Source organism: Papilio machaon, chromosome 26, assembly GCF_912999745.1.
Source record: "Papilio machaon chromosome 26, ilPapMach1.1, whole genome shotgun sequence".
Classification (NCBI taxonomy): Eukaryota; Metazoa; Arthropoda; class Insecta; order Lepidoptera; family Papilionidae; genus Papilio; species Papilio machaon.
The window spans coordinates 3,822,111-3,848,776 of NC_060011.1; the positions used below are offsets into that span (position 1 = coordinate 3,822,111).

Sequence of the window (26,666 nt, forward strand, 5' to 3'; positions counted from 1 at the left end):
CTAGTCATGGGTTTCTCAACTAAAACTGATCTGCAGTTCAGTTTTAGTTGATCTGTCGATCACCGGCACATTTTCTACTTCTTTAGTAGTAGTAATGTTAGGGTTTGATTTATTTTTCGAGCTGTGAACTGCTAGTCATCAGGGAGCTCGCAGATTGTTTTCTCACATAGTCCATGAGCCTTCAGCTGTCGATTTAGTTGTTGAGCTACAGCTCAAGGGTTCATGTCTGAACTCTTATCTGAACTTATGAGAATTCAGTGCTGATTTTCACACGTCTAAAAATACATACTTGGGTAAAAAAGCGCACCATTACTGTTGAATAATTAATGTACAAAATAGCTACTCAAGCGTAATTTTCTAAGCAATTAAATTAATCAAATTGAAAGTAATTGCACTAAATGATTCATTCACATGACACGGTCTTTAATTTCGCATCGCAATTCGTAATATACGCCCTTAAAGTAAACGTTTCGCCCTAAATTAGTGTAATAGTAGCCCCAGGGACGTTAACGTGTAACCGTAGAAGTCCATTGTAGGGCCATATCGTATACATATTGTCATCCCTTATTTCAAACAGATTCCCTTTGATAAAACAGTGAGCCAAGCACGAATATTTTTTATAATCGCCATCGCATCATCTATATGACAAAATTTGTATGAGATTTTTGGTTTACTTTACGCCTGATAGGGGGTAAAAAAAACTTAATTAATAGCCTATGTGTTCTTCCAGACTATGTTCTACATCTAAGTTTAATTTCAGCGAGATCCATTAAACAGTTCTGGAGATACGTATTAAAAAACATTTATCCATCCAAACGTTTGCATTTATAATATAGTAAGATTAGAAATTAGAAGTAACTTAAATTATTTGTTCCATGTCACAAAGTCGTGTTAAGTAAGATCTGAGTATGCTTAAGTATAGCTTAAGATGCGCTCGTCTTTTGTCTTTTTGTCGACACATCACAAGGCCAGGGTCATTGTATTGAGATGCACTTTACTTAGTTCTACATTCAAGTTCACTCTAAGTTATTCCTATTGTTGTATCTAGGTCACTATTAACTTAAGAGCTTTGAAAAACAAGTGTTTATGTGAAATTGTATATAAACATAGACAATTTGTTTAAATGATTGTATTCAAAATTGTTTTTATAACTTTTTGCCATTAAAAAATCAAATTTTAAATTTGAATGAATTAAAGAGATTTATAATAAAACAAAATGCTAAAAAACTAGCTGTAACCCGCGACTGCGTCCGCGCGGTAAAAAACTTAATAATTAGCCTATGCGTTCTTCCCAACAATGTTTTACATCTGTGCCAAATTTCATCAAGATCCACGGAGCCGTTCCGGAGATATCTTCTAACAAACATCCATCCATCCATCTAAACATTCGCATTTATATTAATAAGGTATTAGTAAGAGTAAGTAAGCATTTCTCGTTTTGAACGTCTTCAAATATATTTTATATCAAGAAATAAGACTTCAGTAGGTAATTTAAAAGTTGCAATATAACATTTTATGACTAAAGTTTTTAATGGCCATTCTACTGTTACTAAATATGGGATACACCACAATGGGTCATCAAAATAATGCCCCCATTAACGACTATTATTAAACTGAACGAACCAAATAATGCTTTAAACAAAAATACAACATGTGTCTAAAATAAACGTTATACCTTTGTGATAAAGTAGATTTTTGCGTGTATAGAATGTAAAATAAAATGGTTTTTACCGTCCCATATAGAGAGTGCAAACGCTAACGTGTTGGCGCGGGACAGGAAAGGTAATTTCTTCGCGTGTTAATTGGATTTGGTCGTTTTATAACCGTTTTTCTTTTTAAAAGATCAATGCAGCCAGATTTAAATGATTGTTTACCTTTATGTACCTACATATGTATCATTGCCATCAAACTCTTAAATTAAGTAAACATTGGAACGTCGAAATCATGGCGGCCATTATTATATTTTACTTTTTAAATTTTTATTTTGTGAAATATGGTCAAATTATATTGTAGAACTAGCTGTCGCCCGCGACTCCGTCCGCGCGCAGTTAAAAAAAAAATAAACAAAATGAAAAATAGATGTTGGCCGATTCTCAGACCTACTGAATATGCTCACAAAATTTCATGAGAATCGGTCAAGCCGTTTCGGAGGAGTACGGTGACGAAAACTGTGACACGAGAATTTTATATATTAGATGAAGTTTGAAATTTGAAAACTTGTTAGAAATCTATGAATACTCGTATTTTTACATTTAAAAAGTCAGAATATTATTAGGAATAAATAAATATTTTCCAACACTTATTGAGGTATATCAATCAACTATAAGTTTTTAAAAAAATACTTTTTTTGCCAAGCAAAAAACTATCTCTCTTATTAATTTACTGTGTCATAAATTTATAACCAACTTCTATTTTACGTTCAATAATATAGTATTCTATTTATAATAAATTGAGGAAATTACATCTATATCCTGGCAACATTGCAGGCAAACTGTTGCTGGGCGGACGGGGGAGAGTACGGAGGGCGGACGGGGAGCGGACGGGACGTACGCTACAATTTCCAACTTTAATTTATAGGGACACACATAGAGTTTAGTCTGTAATTTACGATGGTAATTCACGTTTTGCGCACTAACGATTGACATGGGTCAAACAGAGGTCCGATTTACCTTGGAACATGTGTTTTATAGCAAGTTATTTATGTGTAAGGTAAGGACATTTTCCATGACTGAACAGATTATCTAGAAGTATCTGCCTGTATTATTTAGTCATTATTCAACGATAGTATATTAAAGTTGCTTAAAAACACTTAATAGGGGTATGAAAAATAGATAGTAGCTAAGACCTACGACCTACTACGATACGATTCTAAGACCTACTGAATATGCATATAAAATTTCATGAGAATCGGTCAAGCCGTTTCGGAGGAGTTCAAGTTCGAACCCCGTGACACGAAAATTTTATATATAAGATGAAATAGTAAATTTGACTTGTCTATTCCAATTTACCATTCACTTCTCTCATTGTGTTAAACACAAAAATAACAATGTTTTTAAAGAAATGTTTTGGCTGTAAACGCCTACGTTAATGTTGTGCAAAGAAATCCGTATTAATTTGATACTTGGTTATGCGTTTTAGTAGATAGGTAGTAGAGTAGATTTTTAGGGCCCAGAACAATAAAAACGCTATCCAAACTTTCCCGTCTTAACAAACGATCAATAGAGAAAATGCGTAAATTATTACTCTATCTTTACATCTGATTTATGTCGAAGTTGCAGCTCTAGAGATATCAAATAACACCCTGATATCAATCGAATGGCGCCTTCAGTTCGCGCCCGCCTTTCACCGTGAAAGGACGTCCTGTAAAGGCTAGAAATGAAGAAGCTTGTTTTTGTAACGATTACAAATGTATTAATAAACATCGTTAATACTTATTTGGATAATAATTAAAAACCACATCAAGGAAAGATTGAAAATGGAAAACATGCAAAGGTTAGTTTTAAAATTTAAGGTTGTTAATTTATATTTGTGTTTTCCTTGTCTTGTATTATATCTGATTATAAGGACGTTCAATTTATTAATTGTATTAAAGATACTGAAGAAATACAGTGAAATTTCCTAATTATATTCTTTAAAATACTTGCGTAGGTGTTCTATGAACATTGAGCATGTATAAAAAGGATTTGTATAACGCTCCAGGGTAAATAAATACACGTTTAACTTTTTTATAAGGAACATCTTCAAGGTTTTTTTATGAAGACGGTAGATCTAAAATTATATTTTTCTTTTATTATCTATGTCTGGTTTTAACCAATTATAGTTTAACAACCAATTTTTCGTCTATCAAATCATTCTATAATCCGTCGTTTTGCGTTTTCTGTTATTTTCATTTTCTTTTATGTTTATTATTAGGTCCAAAAAATAAATTCTAGAAAGATATTCGAATCAATTAGCGTTAAGAAATGAGCGTCTGAGAGAAAACTAATTTCGACAAAGTACTAGGAGTACATAGCTGGAAAGGGTATCTCATTTCGTTTCAGTACATTCACGAGGTAATTTGCGAGTCACGCTGATGGAATAGGAATAGAAACGAATCGCTTAGAGAGCTTTTCTCGTCGAGATTGAGTGAGAGCTCCTTTAAGCTCTGCGTCCTTGGTAACTACCGACGATATAATTGAAGTCGTCAAAAATGGATAAAAGAAGTAAAAAAAAGATTTTTTATAAATTCATACTTTGTTTTATATTTTTTGATTAAATTATTGATTTTATACTATTTTGAAGGCTATAAAATTATTTATAACTAAATCAGTAAGAAAAATAATAATATAATTTCCTTTTCAGTCATCAGTCCAGTAATGTGTAGGTAGGTTATTATTATTTTAGGAAAGCACTTGACAGAAGTCGAGAGGTTTACTCGGTGCTTTGTAAACTGTTAAGTACATTTCAGATACTTGAGGGAGAAATACGTTGTTTTGTGTACACCTGTTATTATATTTGTATTAAATCAGTTTTTGAATGGTTCCTACGTAAACAAACGTAACCAAAGTTTTGTAATGTATTTTTTATAGTTAAAATATGAAACTATCGCAGTAAGTAATAAGTATAGGAAGCACAGTATAATCCTAAATCTGGTTATTTCTGTGCGTATTTCATTTTAATAAGCTATCTCTGAATATTCATAGAGCGGTATGTCATTTGCATATTTCTTGGCATTTCTCTCGTTATACTTTGTTTATTTAAAATTTAGTTTAAGTAGATTTTTTTACTAGAAAAACAATAGCTGTTATACTCTACATATAAAATTATAGTTGTAAATTACAGCTAGTAATTATGAAATTATTATCTGTTGTATATTATTTTTTACAAATTCAAACTTCAATTTATTACTTAAATATCGAGATTTAGGTCTTTCGTACTCAGAGCAACGTAGACCTTCGAACACTGACGTTATTTCTATTACTATACTATTTTTATTTCTATTACTTACTATATTTCTCGATACTTCGATATTTTAGTCGCTAGGTGACTTACTTGTTCGTGCACAGCTCGCGTTGCCGACATTTCTATCCATCATACGCCAAAGACAAGTCGCTCGCAACGCGCGCAACGCGATTCTCGCGATGCAACTATACAATAATAATTTCGAAGATTTACATTGCCTTGTGTACGAAGTGCCTTACTCATCATTTGGTTTATTACCCAACTGGTAAAGTAAGGTTTATTTTTTAACTTTGTTTATTTTTTGTTATTTTATTTTACCTCTAGATTGAAATGTAAAACAAACTAACTGCAGCATTTAGTATAGTTTACTGGTTATAATCGGTTTTCATTTAGTTTTTTTACACACTAAGACAACGCTTAAGTAACTTTTATTTCTGAGAGCGGTAATTTACATTTTAATCTCTCCGAAGTTTTTGTTGAATTCAGATTTTGTGGAATTTAAATTTGTGCTAAACTTTTATTCGTTTGTTGAAAGTATTATGTGGATATTCCAGTAACATGATCACATCTGGCCGTGAATTATTAATCCCCCTAAGCCTTGGATCAATATGAGCGTAAAGCGCTTCAATAGCTACGCAACGATTTTCTATAAATACACTGCTTCGTTTATCCGTAGCTCTTAGTCTATATGAAAGGTACAATTTTATGCAATTTGATCTCCTAGCTTTTATAAAGGTCAAAAGAGTATTTATAACTAACAGTGAAGGTTGCATTTTCTTTACTAACCTTTTATATCAAGTAAAAATTTGTCTGGTTGTGGCCTGCGTGTTTGAGGACCTAGGAGAGTGGACTGTATGAAAAGGCTGGTTACTGCCGTCTTGATAAACGATAGTTCGTAAAGGTCGTCCGTTGCCGGTGGGGTCCAAGATGGCGAGTGTCGTCGACCGCCGTTCGCTCGTACGCGCCGCCGGTCGTGACGTCGGTCGTGACGTCGCGGCACCAGCTTGCCATTTCTCAACACTGCGTTAGGGGGAAGATAGGCTAAAGTGGGACTAACCCACTAAGGATAGTACACAATATAATGTGAAATCTATTGGAAGTATATAGGGGTAATGTGACAACCAAGTATGCACGTCCTAGTATATCCTTTCCAAATTTAAGCGAAAATTTACGTATACTGCAAAAAGTTTAGCTGGGCAAGTAAGAGAGGCGCTGCTATCCCTGAAGTTGTGTAAAACCTATGTAGGCTTAGAAAAAGACAGCTACAGTACAAGGATCTTGTGATACATTTTTGGTATTGTCAAGGGGGTTCTAGTGGGCTAACATAATTTAGTTTGAGTTTTGCCCACCGGGTCAGATAACTTTTTTGGACCCTAATACTAGATTACGTTGATGATGTTTTCCAATCCAGGGTCTAACATTGAATATAAAAAATGTTTTGTATTCAAGTTCAATTTATACATTCAAGGTTCAAATAAATTGTTCTTTTTTAATTAAATTGGATAAATGTATTGTGTAACTACATCTATATCTATATATATAAAAGAAAGTCGTGTTAGTTACACCACTTATAACTCAAGAACGGCTGAATCGATTTGACTGAAAATTGGTGGGCAGATAGCTTAGAACCAGGAATAGGACATAGGATAATTTTTACCCCGTTTTCTATTTTTTTTTTATTCCGCGCGGACGGAGTCGCGGGTAAAAGCTAGTCTATATATATAAAAGAAAGTCGTGTTAGTTACACTATTTATAACTCAAGAACGGCTGAATCGATTTGAATGAAAATTGGTGGGCAGGTAGCTTAGAACCAGGAAACGGACATAGGATAATTTTTACCCCGTTTTCTATTTTTTATTCCGCGCGGACGGAGTCGCGGGTAAAAGCTAGTAACTAATATTTATCTAAATTTTCATCTGTATTAATTTTTTTTATTATTTTCTCAAATTCTTTTTTTACATTCGAACTTTGTAGTGGTAAAAGCTCATTAACAGACTAGATTAATTTCGATGCAATTCCGAAAACAAAATGAACGTGGTGTTGGCGGTTTGTGGTCTGTATGATATAATGGGAGAGAGAAACTCTGAAAACTTTGTAAAGGACCGCCCGCGCCCGCGTCCGACCGTAAATCTAACTATGAAATATACAGCGTGTTCCTAATTAAAGTTCTTTCGGGGTTTTTTCCAACGTTATACTGGATCAGATTAACTAATTATTGTTTCAATTACTCTTAATATAATAAATTGTATATATCGCGTAAATTCTTTGTTACTTTTGATTTCCATTGCCGAAGTACATGTACTTAGACCCCACTTGTCAGTAATCTGAATTTACTAATATTATAAATGTGAATGTTTTGTTGGATGGAGGGATCTATGAATAGATGGTTGATTGTTTGAAGGTATCTCCAGAACGGCTTCACGGATCTCGATGAAATTTGACAAAGAGGTAGAGCATAGTCTGGGAGAACACATAGGGTACTTATTAAGTTTTTTTTTTTAATTCCGCGCGGACGGAGTCGCGACAGCTAGTTTAAAAATATAGATAATAATAGTTTTTGTATAGTTTAGTGGAAACGTACGCTTAGCTTACAATGATTCTACGTGTACCTTTACTTATTATTATAATTTTTTATAATATGAAATCTCTGATTAAACTGGGTCCTAAAGAATAATTTCGATTCTTGTACTATTGCTGTAATTTTTTGACAGGAGACTGCGGTCATCTTTTTTTAATTGTAAATTATAGCTTTGTTAAAGAGCAACAATAAACCGCTGTTATTTTCATGTTCGTATGTCAATTACGCAGCCCATTAACTGAAGAGGATTACATTAATTGCGCTACGAAAAGCTAAACGCTATATCCATTAGTCTTTATAAAGTATCGAAACCACCAAACTTCGGCATCCGTTGATTTTCTGACAGAAATATTGAATAAATAAAAGTTTTCTAACTTTTGTTCACAATGAAAATTGGGATAATATGTTATAATGCATCTTAATACTTGCGTTAAAAATAAAATTTAAATTACATAATTTACCTAATAAAGTATTCAACTTAATTATTTTTGTCAAGAAATTATGAATGTCGTGTTTTTTTTTAGTAATATTGTCTTTTGTTCTATAATTTAAAGCCATGAAAAGAAGAAAAGAGATAACTCAAGATGTTTACACCAACAGGAAAATGTAACGGTTTGGCAAAACGCCTGCATTTCATTAAAAGTACTATAATTCAATTTACTAATGGAAATAGAGTTAAGTAGCCAACTGTGGAAAGATATGATAATTTCTAGCGATGGCGAAAATTTTCACCGTCTTAATTAGCAAGCTTAGTGGAAACGTATCCTAAAGACAAATATGGAATCCTGTACACGATTTTTTGCTGATATCAGACCTCATACTTATGGCACAAAATTTTTTAATTTTAAACTTAAACGGAATTGATGTCTATGTGCAACGGTCTATTCTATTTTGGCAAATTCAGGCGGCCGTATGCTCATTTGCCATCTTGTTTTTTTTATTAAAGAAAACTAGATTATTTTAGTTAGGTTTGAATTTCATTTCTCTATTCCTGAAAAGGAAAAGTTTAAATACAGAATGACTTATTTTTATGATACTAAATTATTATGGAAAACTCCATTTTAGGTATAAAAAAAATTTGTATCAAAACAATATCGTACTTCTTGAACGAATGAACAAAATTTCTTCTATTTATCTCGTTATTTACTTTACAAAAAAAGGTACAGAATCGCTCACTGAATGATAAATTACTGACGCGTTTGTCACCATTAATTCTAGGAAAAAAGAACTACAAGGACGACCTTTCTCTGGGGAGATATTAACGCTTTTTCCAAGTAACCCCGTACAAAGCATTCACGCACAAACAAAATTCTATTCGACATTGCCCTGAAATTGTTAAATATTTCACGGAATAAAAAGTTGATTTTTAAAACAAGATGCAAACTTTAACCTTTTGACTCACGTTGACAGAAATACTTGACAAGGGACTTTGAGATTTGTACGATTTTTGGTCATTGTAAAGTTACAGTTTTATGCGCGTAAGGAGTAAAAAAAGATATACAGCCAGTGTTAGAGTTGTTAAATTAAAGGAGATCCTTAACCAAGTTTATATATTATGGAACTGTGAGTGCGGTAGTGACATCTATCTATATCTATATATATATAAAAGAAAGTCGTGTTAGTTACACCATTTATAACTCAAGAACGGCTGAATCGATTTGACTGAAAATTGGTGGGCAGGTAGCTTAGAACCAGGAATAGGACATAGGATAATTTTTACCCCGTTTTCTATTTTTTATTCCGCGCGGACGGAGTCGCGGGTAAATGCTAGTATTATATATAAAAGAAAGACGTGTTAGTTACACTATTTGTAACTCAAGAACGGCTGAATCGATTTGACTGAAAATTGATAGGGAGGTAGCTTAGAACTAGGAAACGGACATAGGATAATTTTTACCCCGTTTTCTACTTTTTTTTTATTCCGCGCGAACGGAGTCGCGGGTAAAAGCTAGTCTTATATATATAAAAGAAAGTCGTGTTAGTTACACTATTTATAACTCAAGAACGGCTGAATCGATTTGACTGAAAATTGGTGGGCAGGTAGCTTGGAACCAGGAAACGGACATAGGATAATTTTTACCCCGTTTTCTATTTTTTATTCCGCGCGGACGAATTCGCGGGTAAAAACTAGTATAATATAAATGTAGAAAGTCAGATATATGATAAAAGTTTGTGAATATTTTCTGAATATTCTCGCATTGAAAATGCTTTATTCTACGTTGGCTTATCTTAGATATGACGTCACAGGACGAGATGGAATAAATTATATTGAGATTATGTCGTATGAAATTTTCATGAGCTGCAACGAGAGATGCATGCAAAGTAAGCTAATGACAACATTTATTTTACTATCTTATGAAGTGTCGCTTGAGTTACATTAAAATGAGAAACTATAAATTTTAATATGACGATTTATAACAGTTATGACGAATCTTATTTTCTTGAGTAATTATAAAAAAAAGAAAGATAACTGACTGTTCCTCTTTAATATTTGGCCTCAATACCTAATGTCAAAACACTATTACCTATGTTTTTTTTTTTCAATTAGTAAACGTGTTTAAGCCACAAAAAATCTTAATGGAATAAATTAATATTTATCCCTAAATATGTATATTTTGATTGGTCAATCTAATTTTAGTATTGTTAAAGTGTGATTTCATTATAATTAATACTTGATGCATTGAAATTTATTTATACCACGTCTACAACAACTTGATACTTTTGATATGTCAACGGTAAAAGCATTGTTGTTTGTTAGTGTAAGGTAAGTGGGCGGAAGCTGTCAGCGGTTTTCCAAGCGAGCAGCAGAAGTGCAATCGAAAAATGGGTCAAGTTGGATCACTTGATATTAGTAAAGTATAGCTTTGTACAGAAACGCTAAACGCTGTAGTTTAAGTATCATTAAATCATAACTGAAGACCGCCCTTATTATAGTTTTAGATATTTGAAGAAATTGAATAAAACAATACATAGGTGTTGAGCGAATTCTTACTCATATTAGGGTAAAGGCGGGATAGATGCCCCACTTTATGAAATATACTCCTAATTTAAAAAATATTAATTTTATATAAATAGTGTCTATTAATATAGCTAGTTTAATTCTTTATCTTTTACTATGATTTGTCTTTTTGGGCCTATAAATGACAGATTTTGCAGATTTTAGCTTTTTGTGGACCTCGATTTTTGAGGATAGATGCCTTCCCGTATGGATAGTTGCCCCACCATGAAAATACTAACAAGGATAGATGCCTGCGGCGCGGGATACATGCCCTTCATACTGTAAAATTATAATATTTATAATATTTTATTTTTGTCTTTGTCTTTTTTTATTTATAATGAAAAGCATCTTGCAGTTTTTAAAATCTTTTAATTGTCATCTTTACAATTTAATTCTAATTATGAGATCAAATAAAATTATCATAATAAATTTCTAACATCATTTGTTCAACAAAAACAGAAATTCTAAATTCTTATTATAACTTATTAATTATTAAGTTTCAACACGCATATTCATAAAAGCCTTTACTTATACTTTACGTTTATAATTTTCAAATCATTCTGTGTAGTTATCTTTGTTTGTATTTTAGGCTTATGCTGTTCATCTCTTATAGTTCTAATAGTTTCTTCTAGTTCTCTTTACCGGCAAATCTTTAGTTTTCTTCCCCTTAATTTGTATTTTTGTCCAATTCCTCGAAAGCTGACTGTAATTGTTTTGTAGTCCATGAACATACTCGAGCTCGGATTCCTTCCTTTCTTTTGTATCTTCGTGGCATAGTTCTGCTACAATCAGTAAAAAATCTAAATATAAATATAGATAAACACATATAAAATATAATAGAACATAAAAATATGTTCAAAGCGCATTCAGTACAACGTGGTGAATGGAGGGATAGATGCCCCTAGGGGCACCTATACCCCAGAAAATCGGGGCAACTATCCTTTTTGATAGGGATAGATGCCCAAGTAGTTTTTAAATAAATAAAAAACAAAAGAGCTACTATTTCCATCTAGATGCATACTTGATGAATCAGTATATTGACGTAATAAAAAATATAACGGAATTAATAACTACTTATAAAGATATACAACAGCAAATACTTACCTTTAAAACTTTGACGTGTTTGTTAAGTTCGCAGCGGACATAAATCCACAAATAAGCGAAATGCATCTTCACCGCACCATGGCCCATTGCTAACTAAGGTGCAGGGTACCTGCGGCTCTTAGTTATACTATTGATTTTTAGTCACGAGTTTGGGATGTTAGGTTTTATGAAAATGAGGCATCTATCCTACTGAGGCATCTATCCCGCCTTTACCCTATAGATGCGAATGTTTAGATGGATGGATGGATGAATGTTTCTTAGAAGGTACCTATCTCCAAAACGGCTCGATGGATCTTGATGAAATTCGACCCAAATGTAGAACATAGTCTGTCAGACACATAGACTACTTCTTAAGTTTTTTTTTAAATTCCATGCAGACGGAGTCGCAGGCAAAAACTGAAAATTATAAATCTTACTAATATTATAAATGGGAATGTATGGATAAATTGATTTTTGTTAGAACGTATCAGAACAGCTTAATGGATCTTGACGAAAGTTATAGATGTAGAACACAGTCTGGAAGAAGACATAGGCTACGTATGATCTAGTAGAAATGTGTACGATTTCCTCGATTTACTCGATAACACCGAAAATCTTATTGAAAGGCACACACTTTTAATTCTGCACAGAAGAAATTGCGGGTAAAAGCTAGTTGAATATAAAAAGATATTTTGTTTTATATAAGAATCCATATGACAGAGAGACAATAGCGAATATGTAACATATGATAATATAACAAAAGCTTTACTAATGTGCACATACGAATGCAGTCGCTTTTAAAAAAAGACTACTTTTCTGATAAAAGCATTGGTTTTTAATGTATATATTTTATAACCTTCTGACCTTCACAAAAAATAGAAAGTATATAATACTGAGTTTTGATATAAATTTAAAATCTTAGTAGAAATGTATAGTAATCTATATATATAAAAGAAAGTCGTGTTAGTTACACTATTTATAACTCAAGAACGGCTGAATTGATTTGACTGAAAATTGGTGGGCAGGTAGCTTAGACCCAGGAAACGGACATAGGATAATTTTTACCCCGTTTTCTATTCTTTATTCCGCGCGGACGGAGTCGCGGGTAAAAGCTAGTTATTTATACAGTGACGTTTGTTGTTTAATTTTAATTATTATTGAGTTGGAATAAAATATCTATAAATTAACATGGATCTGGCAGAAGAATTTATGATATCTACGTAAACAATACTGTTTTACAAGTCTGATTAATTAATTTAGGTTTTAAAATTAGATTTAAACAGTAGTAGACACCAGCAACATTTGTTGCACGAATGGGCAGGCTCGTTCGGTGCAATACCACGACTACGCAGACGACATGCGAAAGCAATTCCGCGTTTTATCTGATGAGTGCTTGTCGGAGGCCTAATTGTAGTCCTCTTACACATCCCACCCCATCTCTTATAAGGATAGTATGCGAAGAGGAAGTGGATTTGACGAAGGAGGGGTCGCACAGAGAGGGAAAGTGTCCTCTTTCTGTGCTCGACTTTGGGGGCAATATCAATTAAAGTTAGGCATCGTATTTGCAATTGCGGATGTCTACAGGCAGCAGTCAGTTTCTAGTTTGCCAGTTTAATTGAAAGAAAAAAAAAATAGAATTTATTATTTCAGTTATCTATAAAATATTTCAAGATAAAATTTTCGCTACACACGCTTATAGTTGTAGGAAAGATATCATCGACGTATTATATATTTTGGTTAAATATATACACTTAGGTATAACTAAGCCTTACCTTAAAATAACAGCTATTCAGTTATCGTGCACAATGCAGACTAATACTAGGGAAATGGATAATTGTTGCTTGCAACTAACTATTCCCTAATGGACGCTGATAATATGTACGTTAGCATGCCAAGCCGCCGTTATATGAATTCCATCGCTGAAACACTAACAATAGAAGTAAAAAAACATATCTTGTTGTGGGTTTTTGAGACCAAAATCCCCGTTTAATTTATACTTTTCTTTTTTTAAGATGTGTTATTTGAAAAGTTGTTAATTTTGTTGTAAAGTTGTTGAGGTTAACATTAGAGTGTAACTTAGGGAGTAAGCAACATTTTTTTTTGTTTAAAGTCTAACTTAACATGAGTTCTAAATTAATAACTGTCGTGAAATTATTAACACTTGCATGTAGTCGCCCATTGGTCGAAATTTAGAATCACAGTTTTTTTTATTATACTTCTTTCCTACATTAACTTTAAAGGGGCAGTTTCATTAAGGTGGGTATAGACTAGAGCATTTACAGAGGCTAACAACCGAGTTATTGACTAATGAAACTGCGCCTTAAAAGTGTCAAATTTCACGTTCGATCTTTCGTACAATTTCCTTAAAAAGGGTAGGGTACAAAGTATTCACACCTATACTGCTATCCGGGCAATCCTGAACCCCCCTTAAATAAATATCTTATTTGAGTTATTAAAGATTAAAATGTTTTTATCGCTCAATAAGTTTAATTTAATTTTCAGATCAAGTTATAACCATAAACCTGAAGTGTATTTCCTAAAATTATTTCTATATTTATATCGACAATATTTCAAGCTGTTAGATATTAAATATACAAGCGAATATAAACCGAATTCTCGTTGTTTTAAGGTTTATTTTCTTTTACTGAAGACGATCGTTTTATTTATAAGAAACCAACCCTCCTAAACTTCCGCAATAAAAATAAAATTCAGACTTAAATTCTTTACGATAAGATCATTCTGTATAATGTTTCAAGTCTAACAAGTTCTGTTAGAAATGAATCTTTTCTCCTTGGGTTCAAATGTATCACATTTAAAAATTAACTCTCACTGTTTTATATTTTATCAAGTGGCTAATCATTTGTTAAGTGGTAAACCTACATTTATCATTCTGATGTTAATAAACATGTTCACACGACACTGCCACGTTCCGCCATTGGTCACTGTCACATGCAAAATTAATGGCTTAATACTCGCTTTTTTATACATGTATCAAAAAGTGGAAGCCCGCGAGCGGTCACATGACAACGCTGAAATATATAAGCGACCGTTTCTGCGTTGCTTACTTTAATTGGCTTAATCTTTATACATTAAATCCACATTAAAGACCTTCTTTAGTAATTTCTTAAAAACTTTGAGTGTTGTAGTGAATCTCTAAGCGTAGATTTACTGAGATAAATCAAGATTAATGAGCTGCTTATAATTATTTAATAATGAACGTGACAGTAACTCGTATTGTTACCCAACAGTCATAATTTTGCAGTCTTTTGAAGCATTATCTGTAAGCATTTAAACATACCGTGTTGTGTGTGTGTTTCCTCAGCTCACATAAGTCACCAAGGGACACTACTGAAGTTAAGGGTGACTAGGCCATACATAATTTATTCGCCTTCTTACTTATGTTTTCCTTCACCGTAATACCATCGGATTGATACATGACGGGGATTGAACCTGGACGTGTTATTACGATCAAGATGACCAGCTCTCACTGTATGTGCTAACTTAAAACTGCTAAAGTTTATTATGATAAGATCAGGATCCACATCCGTTCAGTGTAATGGCTTCGTTAACATACTCTATGGAGGTGTGCTTTAAGTTAATTTATGAAGGTTCCGTACGCACGGCTCACAATTCTGTAAAATATGTAAGTTATGACCGACCCTAGCCTTACTCACAGGCGCTACCAAACTATATTTCTAATATTCAAATATTTTTTCCACTTTATATAAAGATGAATATAACAAAAAATTTATATATCTATATATATAAAAGAAAGTCGTGTTGGTTACACTATTTATAACTCAAGAACGGCTGAATCGATTTGACTGAAAATTGGTGGGCAGGTAGTTTGGAACCAGGAAACGGACATAGGATAATTTTTACCCCGTTTTCTATTTTTAATTCCGCGCGGACGGAGTCGCGGGTAAAAGCTAGTATTGAATAAATTTAAAACAAATGGATTAAAAATACCTTAAATAAGCAAAAATTGGAAATAGATCTATTACTAGGATATCTGTTAAACGGCTCTACGGATCTTGATGAAATTTGGTATAGATGTAGAGAACACATAGGCTAATTAAGTTTTTTTTAATCCGCGCGGACGTTGTTACGGTCGTCAGCTAGTATAGAATAAAGGCAATTGTTATTGCACAGTTGTCATACTGTCGATTCCCAGACAGCGCGGCGTCATATTGCATTTTTGTAGTCTACATGTCTATATTTTTTACTACTACGAGTATTAGAATATTACTAATATAACTTTCATATCAATTTGGCTGGATTGAAAATGAATTCTGATTATTTATATCAACGCTAGCTGTCGCCTGCGACTCCATTCGCGCGGAATTTTAAATAAAAACTTAATTAGTAGCCTATGTATTCTTCCGTACTATGTTCTACATCGATGCTAAATTTCATCGAGATCCATTGAGCAGTTCTGGAGATACCTTCAAACAATCATCCATCCATCTAAACTTTGGCAATTATAATGTTACTAAGAAGTAAGATTACTATCCAAATTTAATTGTTTGTAATTTTAGATACGTATATTACACTGGGAGTGTGTTGGAAATATCGTATGTTGAAAACTCATTAAAATTTACCTTGGCATGCATATGTAACACATTGCTTATGCAATTATGCAGCATTATAGTTGATGGTTAACACGAAAATATTTTTGATTTATACTGTGAATTATTATTAACTAGCTGTCTATGCTAGCTATGTGTTCTTCTTGCACAAATTTTTGTTACAATCAGCATCGTATCGTCATCTAAATGACAAAATTAAAATGAGATTTTTGATGTACTTTACCGCCTGATAGAGGGTAAAAAAACTTAATAAGTAGTCTATGTGTTCTTCCAGACTATGTTCTACATCTGTACCAAATTTCATCGATCCGGCAAGCCGTTATACAGATACCTTTAAACAAACATCCATACATCCATCTTAACATTCGTATTTATAATATTAGTATGCAGTATGATGAAAAATGTTTTTAATAATATTTGGTTTTTGATTGTTAAAAAAAAACATAAGTATGTCTCATTAAACCATTTATACCTTTTAAACGTAATGGAATCTGGATAAGAGAGAGTTAAAGGGACCGTAATTTTTTCCTACGCTTTTCACGCTAATAGAGTTCGTTCATTATGATCAGACAATGAGTCTCGCTTATAGAGGTTTCTCACTATCCATGTTCGATTGTATTTAAACTTATTTAAACGACATATTGTCTCTATTGTACTGGAATGGCGGCCACGTACAGGTCGATGCAGCGTGGGCAGGCCTCCCGCAAGATGGACCGATGATCTGGTCAAGGTTGCGGGAGTATCCGAGATGCGGGTTGCACAGGACCGATCATTGTGGTGATCTTTGTGGGAAGCCTATGCCCAGCTGTGGGCGTAACGAGGCTGAATGGATGGATGGATGGATTGTCTCTATTTTATTAAAAGAGAAAGTCAAGGAAAGTAACATGTGTTAATAATTTTAAAAACTCAACATTAATTTTTAATAATGCAAAGTACGTTTCTGAATAAAATATTAAATATATTTTCTAAAGACTATAACTGGTAACTATGTGAAGGTCGCAAGCTCTATCTTTGAGTTAAAAATATCGATTATATAGCCTACATATTTCTAATGAAAAGAAACAACAGCTTTGTTTTAATATTGTTTAAAATGCACTATTACGATATACATAGACAGATTATATAGTCAGTTCGATATAGGCTCGGTTGTTATTTGTTTTTCAGTCAATCTGTGAGTTTATTCGTAATAAGAATTATAAAAATTATGTAATGCCTTTTTTGTTATGTTTAACAAGGAAAAGTTATCGTATAAAATTTGCCACGCTTCGGGGACAATTTATTAATCGATAACTCGTTCGTTATACAGCATACGGGGAGTCTTGTTGGTGTAAAGCACGCATCGTGCAGGGATTCATTCGCCCAACGCATGCGAGGGCTAACAACTAATAAAAACGGCTGTCGCATGCGAGCGCTACGGCATGTGTGAACAGGAAATCTCTTGCACATTACATGCGGGCGCTACGACTAATGAAACTGCGATTTTAGTTATTAAATCACTAAGAGTGTTAATTTATCTAACTAATTAATATGTAAACAATCACTATATTATGTCATGACAAAGAAAGGCTTATATTAATTAGAATTAATTATTATTATTAACAAACTTAGCGGCCACGTACAGGTCGACGCAGCGTGGACAGGCCTCCCGCAAGATGGACCGACGATCTGGTCAAGGTTGCGGGAGTATCCTGGATGCGGATTGCACAGGACCGATCATCGTGACGATCATTGGGGGAGGCCTCTGCCCAGCAGTGGGCGTAACGAGGCTGAATGGATGGACGGATGATTATAAGAAAGTTCCTTAGTATAGGTGTAGCATAAAAAATCTTCACTTCCTAACCTAATTATCATTATACTCTAAATAATCATTACTCAGAGTTACAAAGTCACTCACTTTGAGTATAGCAGTAACACATTTATATTAAGTAATGTGATTTTTATCTACCACGTGATTTTTTTAGGGATAAGATAACATCAAAAGATTAAATGTCTCGGCCTCTTCTGAAGAAATAGTACTTAATTAACGAAATCTCGGCAACGAATCTCAGTCTCATTAAATGTTATCACATTTCCTGTCTGATTAAAGCTTTTATTAACTTTGCCTTTGTATATTCAATTAAAGAATAAGATTGAAATATTTTGTTTCTCTAGTTGTTTTGTTTGCCGCGTTTGTTTCAAACAGTTTCCACTCAAAATGACTTTTAAGGGAAGGTTGCTGATGGATACGGGCGGTATAGGATACTTTTTTCTGCGCTTACGAAGTCGCTGGCGGCCGCTAGTTTACAAGAAAAAGTATTCATAAAACGTAAGCATTCACAAAATAACATACAATCTTTCTCAGTATCCACGTTTTCAGCGACATTTGTTTGTGTCGCAAATCCGCAAAGCTTTTAAGTCCCCAATATGACAGAGTACAACCAACACTCATGTTAGAACTAAGTAATGTAACTTGACCTACTTAACTCGTGCACTTTGTCAACTTCTTTGTAAGCGTTTGCGACAAACAAACTATTTCTAAAGCCTTATTTTTATGTTTCAACATGCAATAACAAACTTAACGAAGTTGAGATTTACTGTGAATTTAAACAGCTGAACTTTTTTCAAAATAACGCGGGGTTGAAGGACTTGTTATTACACAAGTGTTTTGGAAATGAAGCCACGCTAAAAGTAAATTAACTAGTAAAAGAAAAATATTAAAAAAGTGCAAATAAAAACAGTTCAGTTTATTATTTATTATTATTATTATTTTACTATCTCTTTCCTTTCAAAGACAATGATAAGGACGGCATGAAGATGTGTTTCGTACGAATGTTTCGTTAATGAAAAATATGTTATTAAACTCTGAATGTACTTAACACGTTCGCTGCCACCCACGTAAGGGTGCGGGATACGGTGTCTATGCTAGGAGCCGTCCACACACCGGTGCGGTCTCTCGTCGTATTAGATTCATAAACTTAATTTGGAGCAGGCACCGGGCCTGAGGTTTTGTTTTTGACTCGGTACTACGCTTGAAATTTCAAATTTTCTTAATGTGTTTTTGGTTTTTGAGTATGTTGGACGGTTAAGTTCTTATGCAGAACTAAACTTTTAAATTTGACCAAACAAAAAAATGTATGTGGCCTCCTGGTTGCCCTCAAATTTTTCAGGTGGCAGCGAAAAAAGAAAATTTGAAACCCGCCATATTTATCTTGCCTGAATTACTAGAAAGTTTGAAATTTCGTTTATTACCTTAGCAATCTTTTCCTTCATCAAACCTGATAATTGAACGTTAGCGCTTGATTGAGTTCATTAAAATGCTGATTACATTTCACTTTCTAATTACTAATTTTGGAAGTCTTCGCTCTAGACAGGTGATGAAGTTAATTTTCTATGTATTCTAGTTTCAAGTTCAAATAGAAATTATAAACACAATATCATGCCATATCTTGTCATATACATATTATAGAGATCCGAAACTGATATGCAAATAGTTGATATTTCATTTATTTCTAAATATTTCAATTATATAAAAACAATAAAATTTACAACACAATTATATAAAAACAAGATTAGGAGGATAGGTACAGGTGAGGTGGCCGCCGGGCCGGGTATGAGAGGGCGCCGCAGGCGCTAGAGTCGCGTAGAGTTAAAAAGGGGCGCCTAAGAAGCCCCCAATCTTTAGAAAATTTCGCCCAGCGCGCCGGATATGGTAAAACCGGCCTTGTACAAGACCAATTTCGAATGATGTACGCTACAAGTAAAACTGTATTCATAGCTAGTCACAATACATTCCAATATTCAGTTCCCCGATTGAACAGCGAAGTTTGTTATCTTGAGAGCACACCGTTTAGGTCTCGAGGGAAATATGGGAATATAGCAAACTAGATTTATCCAATAACCAGCATCAAATCCAATAACCTAATGTTGCGACCGCCCGTCTCAGGTTATATGAGTTATATAGATATTTTGGTATCGGAAACCAACGGTACTATAATTATTGTCAGTGGAATTCTACGGTTATTTTTATCTCCAATGCATTTGTTAACTCTTATATCTTATTATCTATATATATAAAAGAAAGTCGTGTTAGTTACACTATTTATAACTCAAGATCGGTCGAACTGTTTTAGCTGAAAATTGATGGGGAGGTAGCTTAGAACTAGGAGACGGACATAGGAACTTTTTTATCTTGTGTGCATTTTTTTTAATTCCGCGCGGACGGAGTCGCGGGCGACATTTAGTTTAATTATAATCGCTTTAGATAATACCTACATTTTTGCAGTAAACTTCTTATATATGTATGCGATTGGATGAGAATAGGAAATCGATTACAAAATTTAAAGGATGTATCCCACGTGCTACTCGTTACATAAGAGAGAAGGATATATGCAATGCGGTTAGAGAGAAGGAGAAAGCTAAAATTTACGTCCTTTGAATTTCTTTAATAGAGTTACTAAATCTCCGTTTCCAACAGAATCTATTATAATATTTTCTAAGGAGTTTCTTTTATTATAATTTTATTATGAACGAAACTGAAATATAAAGAAGGTCATTAATCTTAAAGTGTTAAAGATTTGCTTCTTTTTGTTACAGAAATCGCATTGAGCGGACGGCGTCAAAAAGATGGCGGGGATCCGTACGACGGCTTGTCGCCGCCTCTGTTTGTATGTGTTAATTAAAAAATATTTTATATCTAACTGTAGTAGTAGATATCTTGCTAATATTATTCATGAAAATGTTTAGATGTATGGATGGATGTATGTTTGTTAGAAGGTATCTCCAGAACGGCTCAACGTATCTCGGTGAATTATGATGTGTAGAGTGGAAAATATAGGCTACAAATCAAATATATATATAGTACTAGCATATCAAATATATTACTATTCTATTATATTTCTAGTAGTATATTTCTATTGGAAGCGTAGACGGTGGCGTACTCGTATGCGTAGACGTAGGTGTAGACGTAGACGTAAGCACACGCGTAGGCGTACAGGTAGGTACAAACGTAGGTACGGATAAAGTCGCGATCATAGACGTAGGTAAGCGTAGGCGATGACGTAGAACGCAATGTGAGGTGTCCTTATATTATTTGTCAAGAAGATTATAGAAAACATAGTACTAATGTATTTTACAGTCATGCAACTACACAATCTGTCTATGCATTTAAAGTCAGATAGAGCTAAACAGTATTAACTTTGAGCTAGTGCCGTACATGTATATACCAATTTTTTTTTGTCCGTGTACCAGATAATCTGTCATGCTTCACGCACGGCTGCAGCACCGGTTGGGTGTCTGGCGTGCTGGGCAGCGAAGCGCTGGCAGGCGGTGCCTGGCTAGCCGCTCTGCCGTGCCTCGTGGCCTTACCCGCGGCGCCGTTTTTCGCGGTGCTGGCTGATAGCAGAGGTCGCAAAGCTGGCGCCTTCTGCATTAGCCTCAGTTTTATTGTGAGTGTATATTTTTAACCGACTTCAAAAAGGAGGTTGTTTTAAATTTGATTGGTATTTTTTATGTATGTACACCGATTACACTGAGATTTATGAACCGATTTACGTTTTTCTTCTGTGGTTTGATACGTTATTGTTGCCATTTGTTCACTTTTTTATTATACATGATTTCTGTTATATGAAATTATGAATCTTCGTCGTCAACTCGTGTAGTTCCACACTGAAGGGGCCGAGTCTACCCTAAATTGGATATAAACTACTAAAGATTTAGTAATAAAATCGTCGTCTAGATCGTCCTACTAACAGGAGTACATTTTATAAACGACAGAGCGGAATCGTTTGATTGTCGCTTCGCCCAGGAAATAAGTCTTTTAAGTTAAACTATCTCCTTTAAAACCTTATTTCATAGTATAATTTCAATAGTAACTTCCAAAGTAAATCACGATAACTATCTTCTAGATCAGCTGGTCGCTAGCGGCATGGTGCGGTCCGCGTGGCGTGTGGACGGCACGTGTGGCGGCAGGCGCAGGCGGGGCTGGCGCCATGGCCCTAGCCCCGCTCTACTGCGCCGAGATAGCACCGCGAGCACGGGGCTTAGCCGCCATGCCCGCACTGGCTTGCAGGTATACACGTCCCCATAGGGCACAAACTCCCATGTTGAGGATGACTAGGACTTAGTCAGCCATACTGGCCCAGTGCGTTTTGGTTAACCTTATGTTTATAAAGGTTACAAATGAGGTTAAAGAAATAATTCTATGTTTGTTTTTTGGTCCTTTGAGCCAGATATGCTTAAAACACTAATATGAGACTAATAGTTTTATATGATAATTAATCGTATCATTTTGTACAGTTGCGGCATACTATTCGCGTACTGTGCGGGCGTACTCCTATCTCCTCACGCCCTTTCCTTGTCTATGGCGGTCGCTCCTGCGGTGTTACTGTTGTCTCTACTCTGGCTACCTGAAACTCCTTTGTACTTGATCAACGCTGGAAAAATACAGGTAAGAACTAAGACAAGTCACTTCTGCAAGCTTCAGAATTCAAAATTCTGCTTTATTATATATTATAAAAATATGCTTGTCTAGGAAGCAGCAAGAGTAATGTGCTGGTTCGACGGCTCCGACTTTCGCGAAGACCTGACCGACGTGATTGAGCAACAAGAGGTGCGGATCCGTACGTCGGAGTGCGCCGGCAGGAGACAGCATCTACGCCGGCAGGACTCTGACACCTTCCAGCCCATGCTGAAGAGAAGCAGCGGCTTGGATTCTAACTGTGATAAGAAGGATCAGATGTCACCTTGCAGAGAGCTGTGTACGTTGATTCTTGTAATAAGATGTTTTTTTATATGGCTTGACTTACTTGCTAGTTACTAGGAACATACTGATATTTTGACTTATTAACAATGTGGGACAGTTAGTAGGAGATTTCAGCACTAAAGGAGTGCTTAAGTAACCATTGAGCGACTCTCACTATGGCAATTAGTGGTAAATCAAACTGATGAATACTTGTTCTTCGCTCATGTATTGGTCCTTCGAGTAGGATGTCTCAGACTTCTATAATATTATTAGTTCTATAATATTATTAATGTTCTCTTCAGTGACACGTCGTCGGTCTCGCCGCGCACTGGCTTCATGCTGCGTGTTGGTGTGCCTGGCGGCGGGCAGCGGCGCGGGCGCAGTCAGCAGTTTCGCGGCCGCGCTGCTGCGACATTCCGCGCATAAGTTACCTTCACTCAACCTCACCGCTTACAACTTCACCATTTATAACGGGTACGTGATAAAATTGGTTAATATGAGAGGAAGTCCGCTTGTTATAGAAGTAACAAGATTTTGTTCTGAAAGTAGGTTCTAGATCATTATCACTCTCTTAATACAATCTTTTAATGACTATTTCACCTGATAAAAGAACACTGATTGCTATTATTCTCCCTGCTCAGCTCCTGTAGGTGATTAGCGTTAAAAAACTTAAATATTCAAGGATTATGTTTATTTTGTAAGTTGTTATATTCTATGTGTTGTAAGGAGTCTACCACGTGATGCGTGGGGCGCTTGGGACGCGGGCAGCGTGTTGTGTGGACTGGCGCTCGTACTGGGGGCCGCACTCGCTACACTCACAGTTGACAAGCTCGGAAGAAAGGTACGACATAGCTTTATACAGAGTTATTAGTAATTTTAAAATCTCTGATCTTTGCAAGCAATTTAAAAAATTAAGATTCCACTCTACTCTTGTAGATTTCGTTTTCTGTTGTATCTGTATCGAGGGTAAGTTACAACATTATGACATGAAAATATTTAACTCCCTCTATAACACGGTAGATGGGTAACATAGAAAATGGAAGGGAATAGTCCCTTAGGACCGTAGGATTCACGTGTAACTTTTCTTTTTACTGTTTTTTTTTTTTAAATCTTGAACTAAGAACATAAAAAGAAAATAATTTAATTGAATTGTATATCAACGAAATCTACACACGTGCTAAGACACACGAAATTATGTACTCAACAAACAATTGTCAATTTCACAGTAAACGTGGGATATCCTCGCGTTATTTTAGGAATACCCTTGTTTTATGAAAATGTACTATATTTCCTTTCAGACTCTTCTACTCTGGTCATGTTCAGGCATCGCTTGTTGTCTCGCCATCCTCGGCGTATACTGTGACCCGCACTTACGTATGCACTCCTGGTACCAACGACCACTCTACAAAAAGATCATCAAAGAGAAAATGAGAGAAATAGAACATATAGATAGAGAAAGCTTTAGAGATCTTTACAATGAAAGTATAACTAACGTTAGTGGTGTTCCGATAGGTTTGTTCAGGATAAGTTTGGAAAATGTAACACCTACCAGTTGGTCGGTGAAGTACGAGCAAAGTGATGGAGAAAGTGAAGACATCTGGGCGCCTATTACTCTGTTGTCAATGGTACTATTCCTTTATAACATCGGACTAGGTTCAGTTCCATATGTGCTGATATCCGAGCTGTTTTCAGTCAATGTAAGTATAGTTTAAGTTTTTAAAAGTGACTGCCAGAATTTTATGTGGTAATTTTATGGTAGTCTGGTCTATCTAAAGACCTACAATAAAGATCACTTAGTGACCAATTAATAATGAAGCTGGAGTGCTTTAGTCACTTCACAATGTCATAAAAGTCTATAATCCCTTTTTAAAGTGGCAAATTTCACAATCGACTTCTTTATCTTCAGGTCCGCAGTCTCGCTTCAAGCTTCCTCATCAGTTGCACTTGGCTAAGCAACTTCTTACTACTGAGATACTTCGGTTCACTGGCTTCTTACTTGGGACTGCACGCAGTATACTACTTATGTGCCGGCAGTACGCTGCTGGGTACAGCAGGCTTGTATGTACTACTGCCGGAGACAAAGGGCAAGTCTCAAGGTCAAATCGAGGAGGAACTGAATCAGCCACTCTTGAACTGGAGGAAGAGGAAGCAAAGAAACCCTCGATGACAGAGCGCTAATCGCTTATATGTCGATTTGGAGAAGTTTTAGCCATTTTGGAGGGAATTATTAACGTTGGAGTCGGATAAGAACAAATCGATGTTAACAAAAATCATTGAAAAGTACAAAATTTTGATTATATTTATTGAATTACAATAACGGGAGAGAGGAATGAAGAGTTATTTTTATAAGACCGATTTTAAAAATGTTTGCAATCAAAATTCAAGAGAGAATACATACTCAATACATAATAGAAATAGATTTTAATTTACTATATTATTATTTTTCTATAGATAAGGAATAAAAATGAAGAAAATGAGCATTTCGTACAACGTCATTTGGAAACAAAATAGAATTAAAACAATATTTGCAAGTTTTTGGAATATTTTGTCAAAATCGGACAGAAAAAACTTAGTTTTAGGTATTAATCGGTTAATAAAGTCAAAGGCAAAAAACATTACCAAATTTAGAAATAATGCTCAGGAATAAGCAAGATTAGATAAAACATGTACAAGTAAATTATTTTAAAACCCGGTAATACACTTTCAACTTTAAGTGCACAGTTTTAACTAGAACTGTACAAGTAATTGGTTCCCAGTTTTGCCTTTGGGTTCATTAATTACGAAATATTTTGTAGTAACTTTTTGAAATTCTAGACTACCCCTATACCTAAATTCATGTGTATTTTTTTCGTATTGAGTCATTTTAAAACGTTTATCTTACTAATATTATAAATGCGAATGTTTAGATCGATGGATGGATGTTTGTTTGAAGGTATCTCCGGAACATCTCGATGAAATTTGGCACAGATGTAGAACATAGTCTGGAAGACATAGGCTTGCTATTACGTTTTTTATTATAAAAAAAAACGTGATATCTTATTTTAGCTCCCCTTCCTCAATGTGATGTTTCGTGATTATATTCCTTGATTAATAGGCGATTTAACAGTAAAGTCAGACTGTGCAATTGGAGGTGTTTGCCGGACTTTAAGAATATTAACGTACATGTTATATTTATATGTACGTTAATATACTGTGTAAACGCAACAATGTTACCGATTTCCAAAGCCAAATTAAAAGTAGAAAAACATGTTGTCGTCTATTTTTTTTTTTCAAGGAAAACAAAAGAAATGATAATTATGGCTTTTTTTATAGATTTTGTAGTGTAAAGGTTATAAATATGTATGTTGTATGGAAAAGGTAACAACATATTACTGTAACATAAATAATATATACATACCTAATCCGGAGTATAAAAGTGAGGCAATAAAAGCCTTCCGGCGACATTTTGTTGGATATTCCCTCAGTTTGAGAGTTGTATAACATACTCCATATCTATAGGTTATATATTATATATTACTCGTTGGTAAATGTTCATATTTATAGTCTAGGTATATTTTTTTAATAATATAGTTATTGTAATATCCAATAGTGTAAATTAATTAATTAAAAACGGCTTAACTCACGTGTGATCGTCCGGTGTCGGCACCGACTAGTTTATTTCAGTGCGACCGCGAAGTTTTCAGAATAAACACTCGGCTTAAAGTCCATCCGACGGGTCCGAAACTAGTCGGTGCCGTCACCGGACGATCATACGTGAGT

General features: G+C 34.6%; 1 protein-coding gene across 1 annotated transcript; it reads left to right on the top strand.

Annotated features, from left to right (window-relative positions):
• The first annotated feature begins 3,429 nt into the window (after positions 1-3,429).
• LOC106715137 (facilitated trehalose transporter Tret1-2 homolog) lies at positions 3,430-25,253 on the top strand. Its single transcript, XM_014508367.2, has 10 exons — positions 3,430-3,492; positions 20,762-20,832; positions 21,416-21,612; positions 22,072-22,235; positions 22,463-22,613; positions 22,698-22,923; positions 23,210-23,381; positions 23,634-23,748; positions 24,206-24,604; positions 24,814-25,253. The coding sequence occupies exons 1-10, from the start codon at positions 3,476-3,478 to the stop codon at positions 25,072-25,074; spliced, it is 1,773 nt and encodes a 590-aa protein (XP_014363853.2). The 5' UTR covers positions 3,430-3,475; the 3' UTR covers positions 25,075-25,253.
• Positions 25,254-26,666: the final 1,413 nt, after the last annotated feature.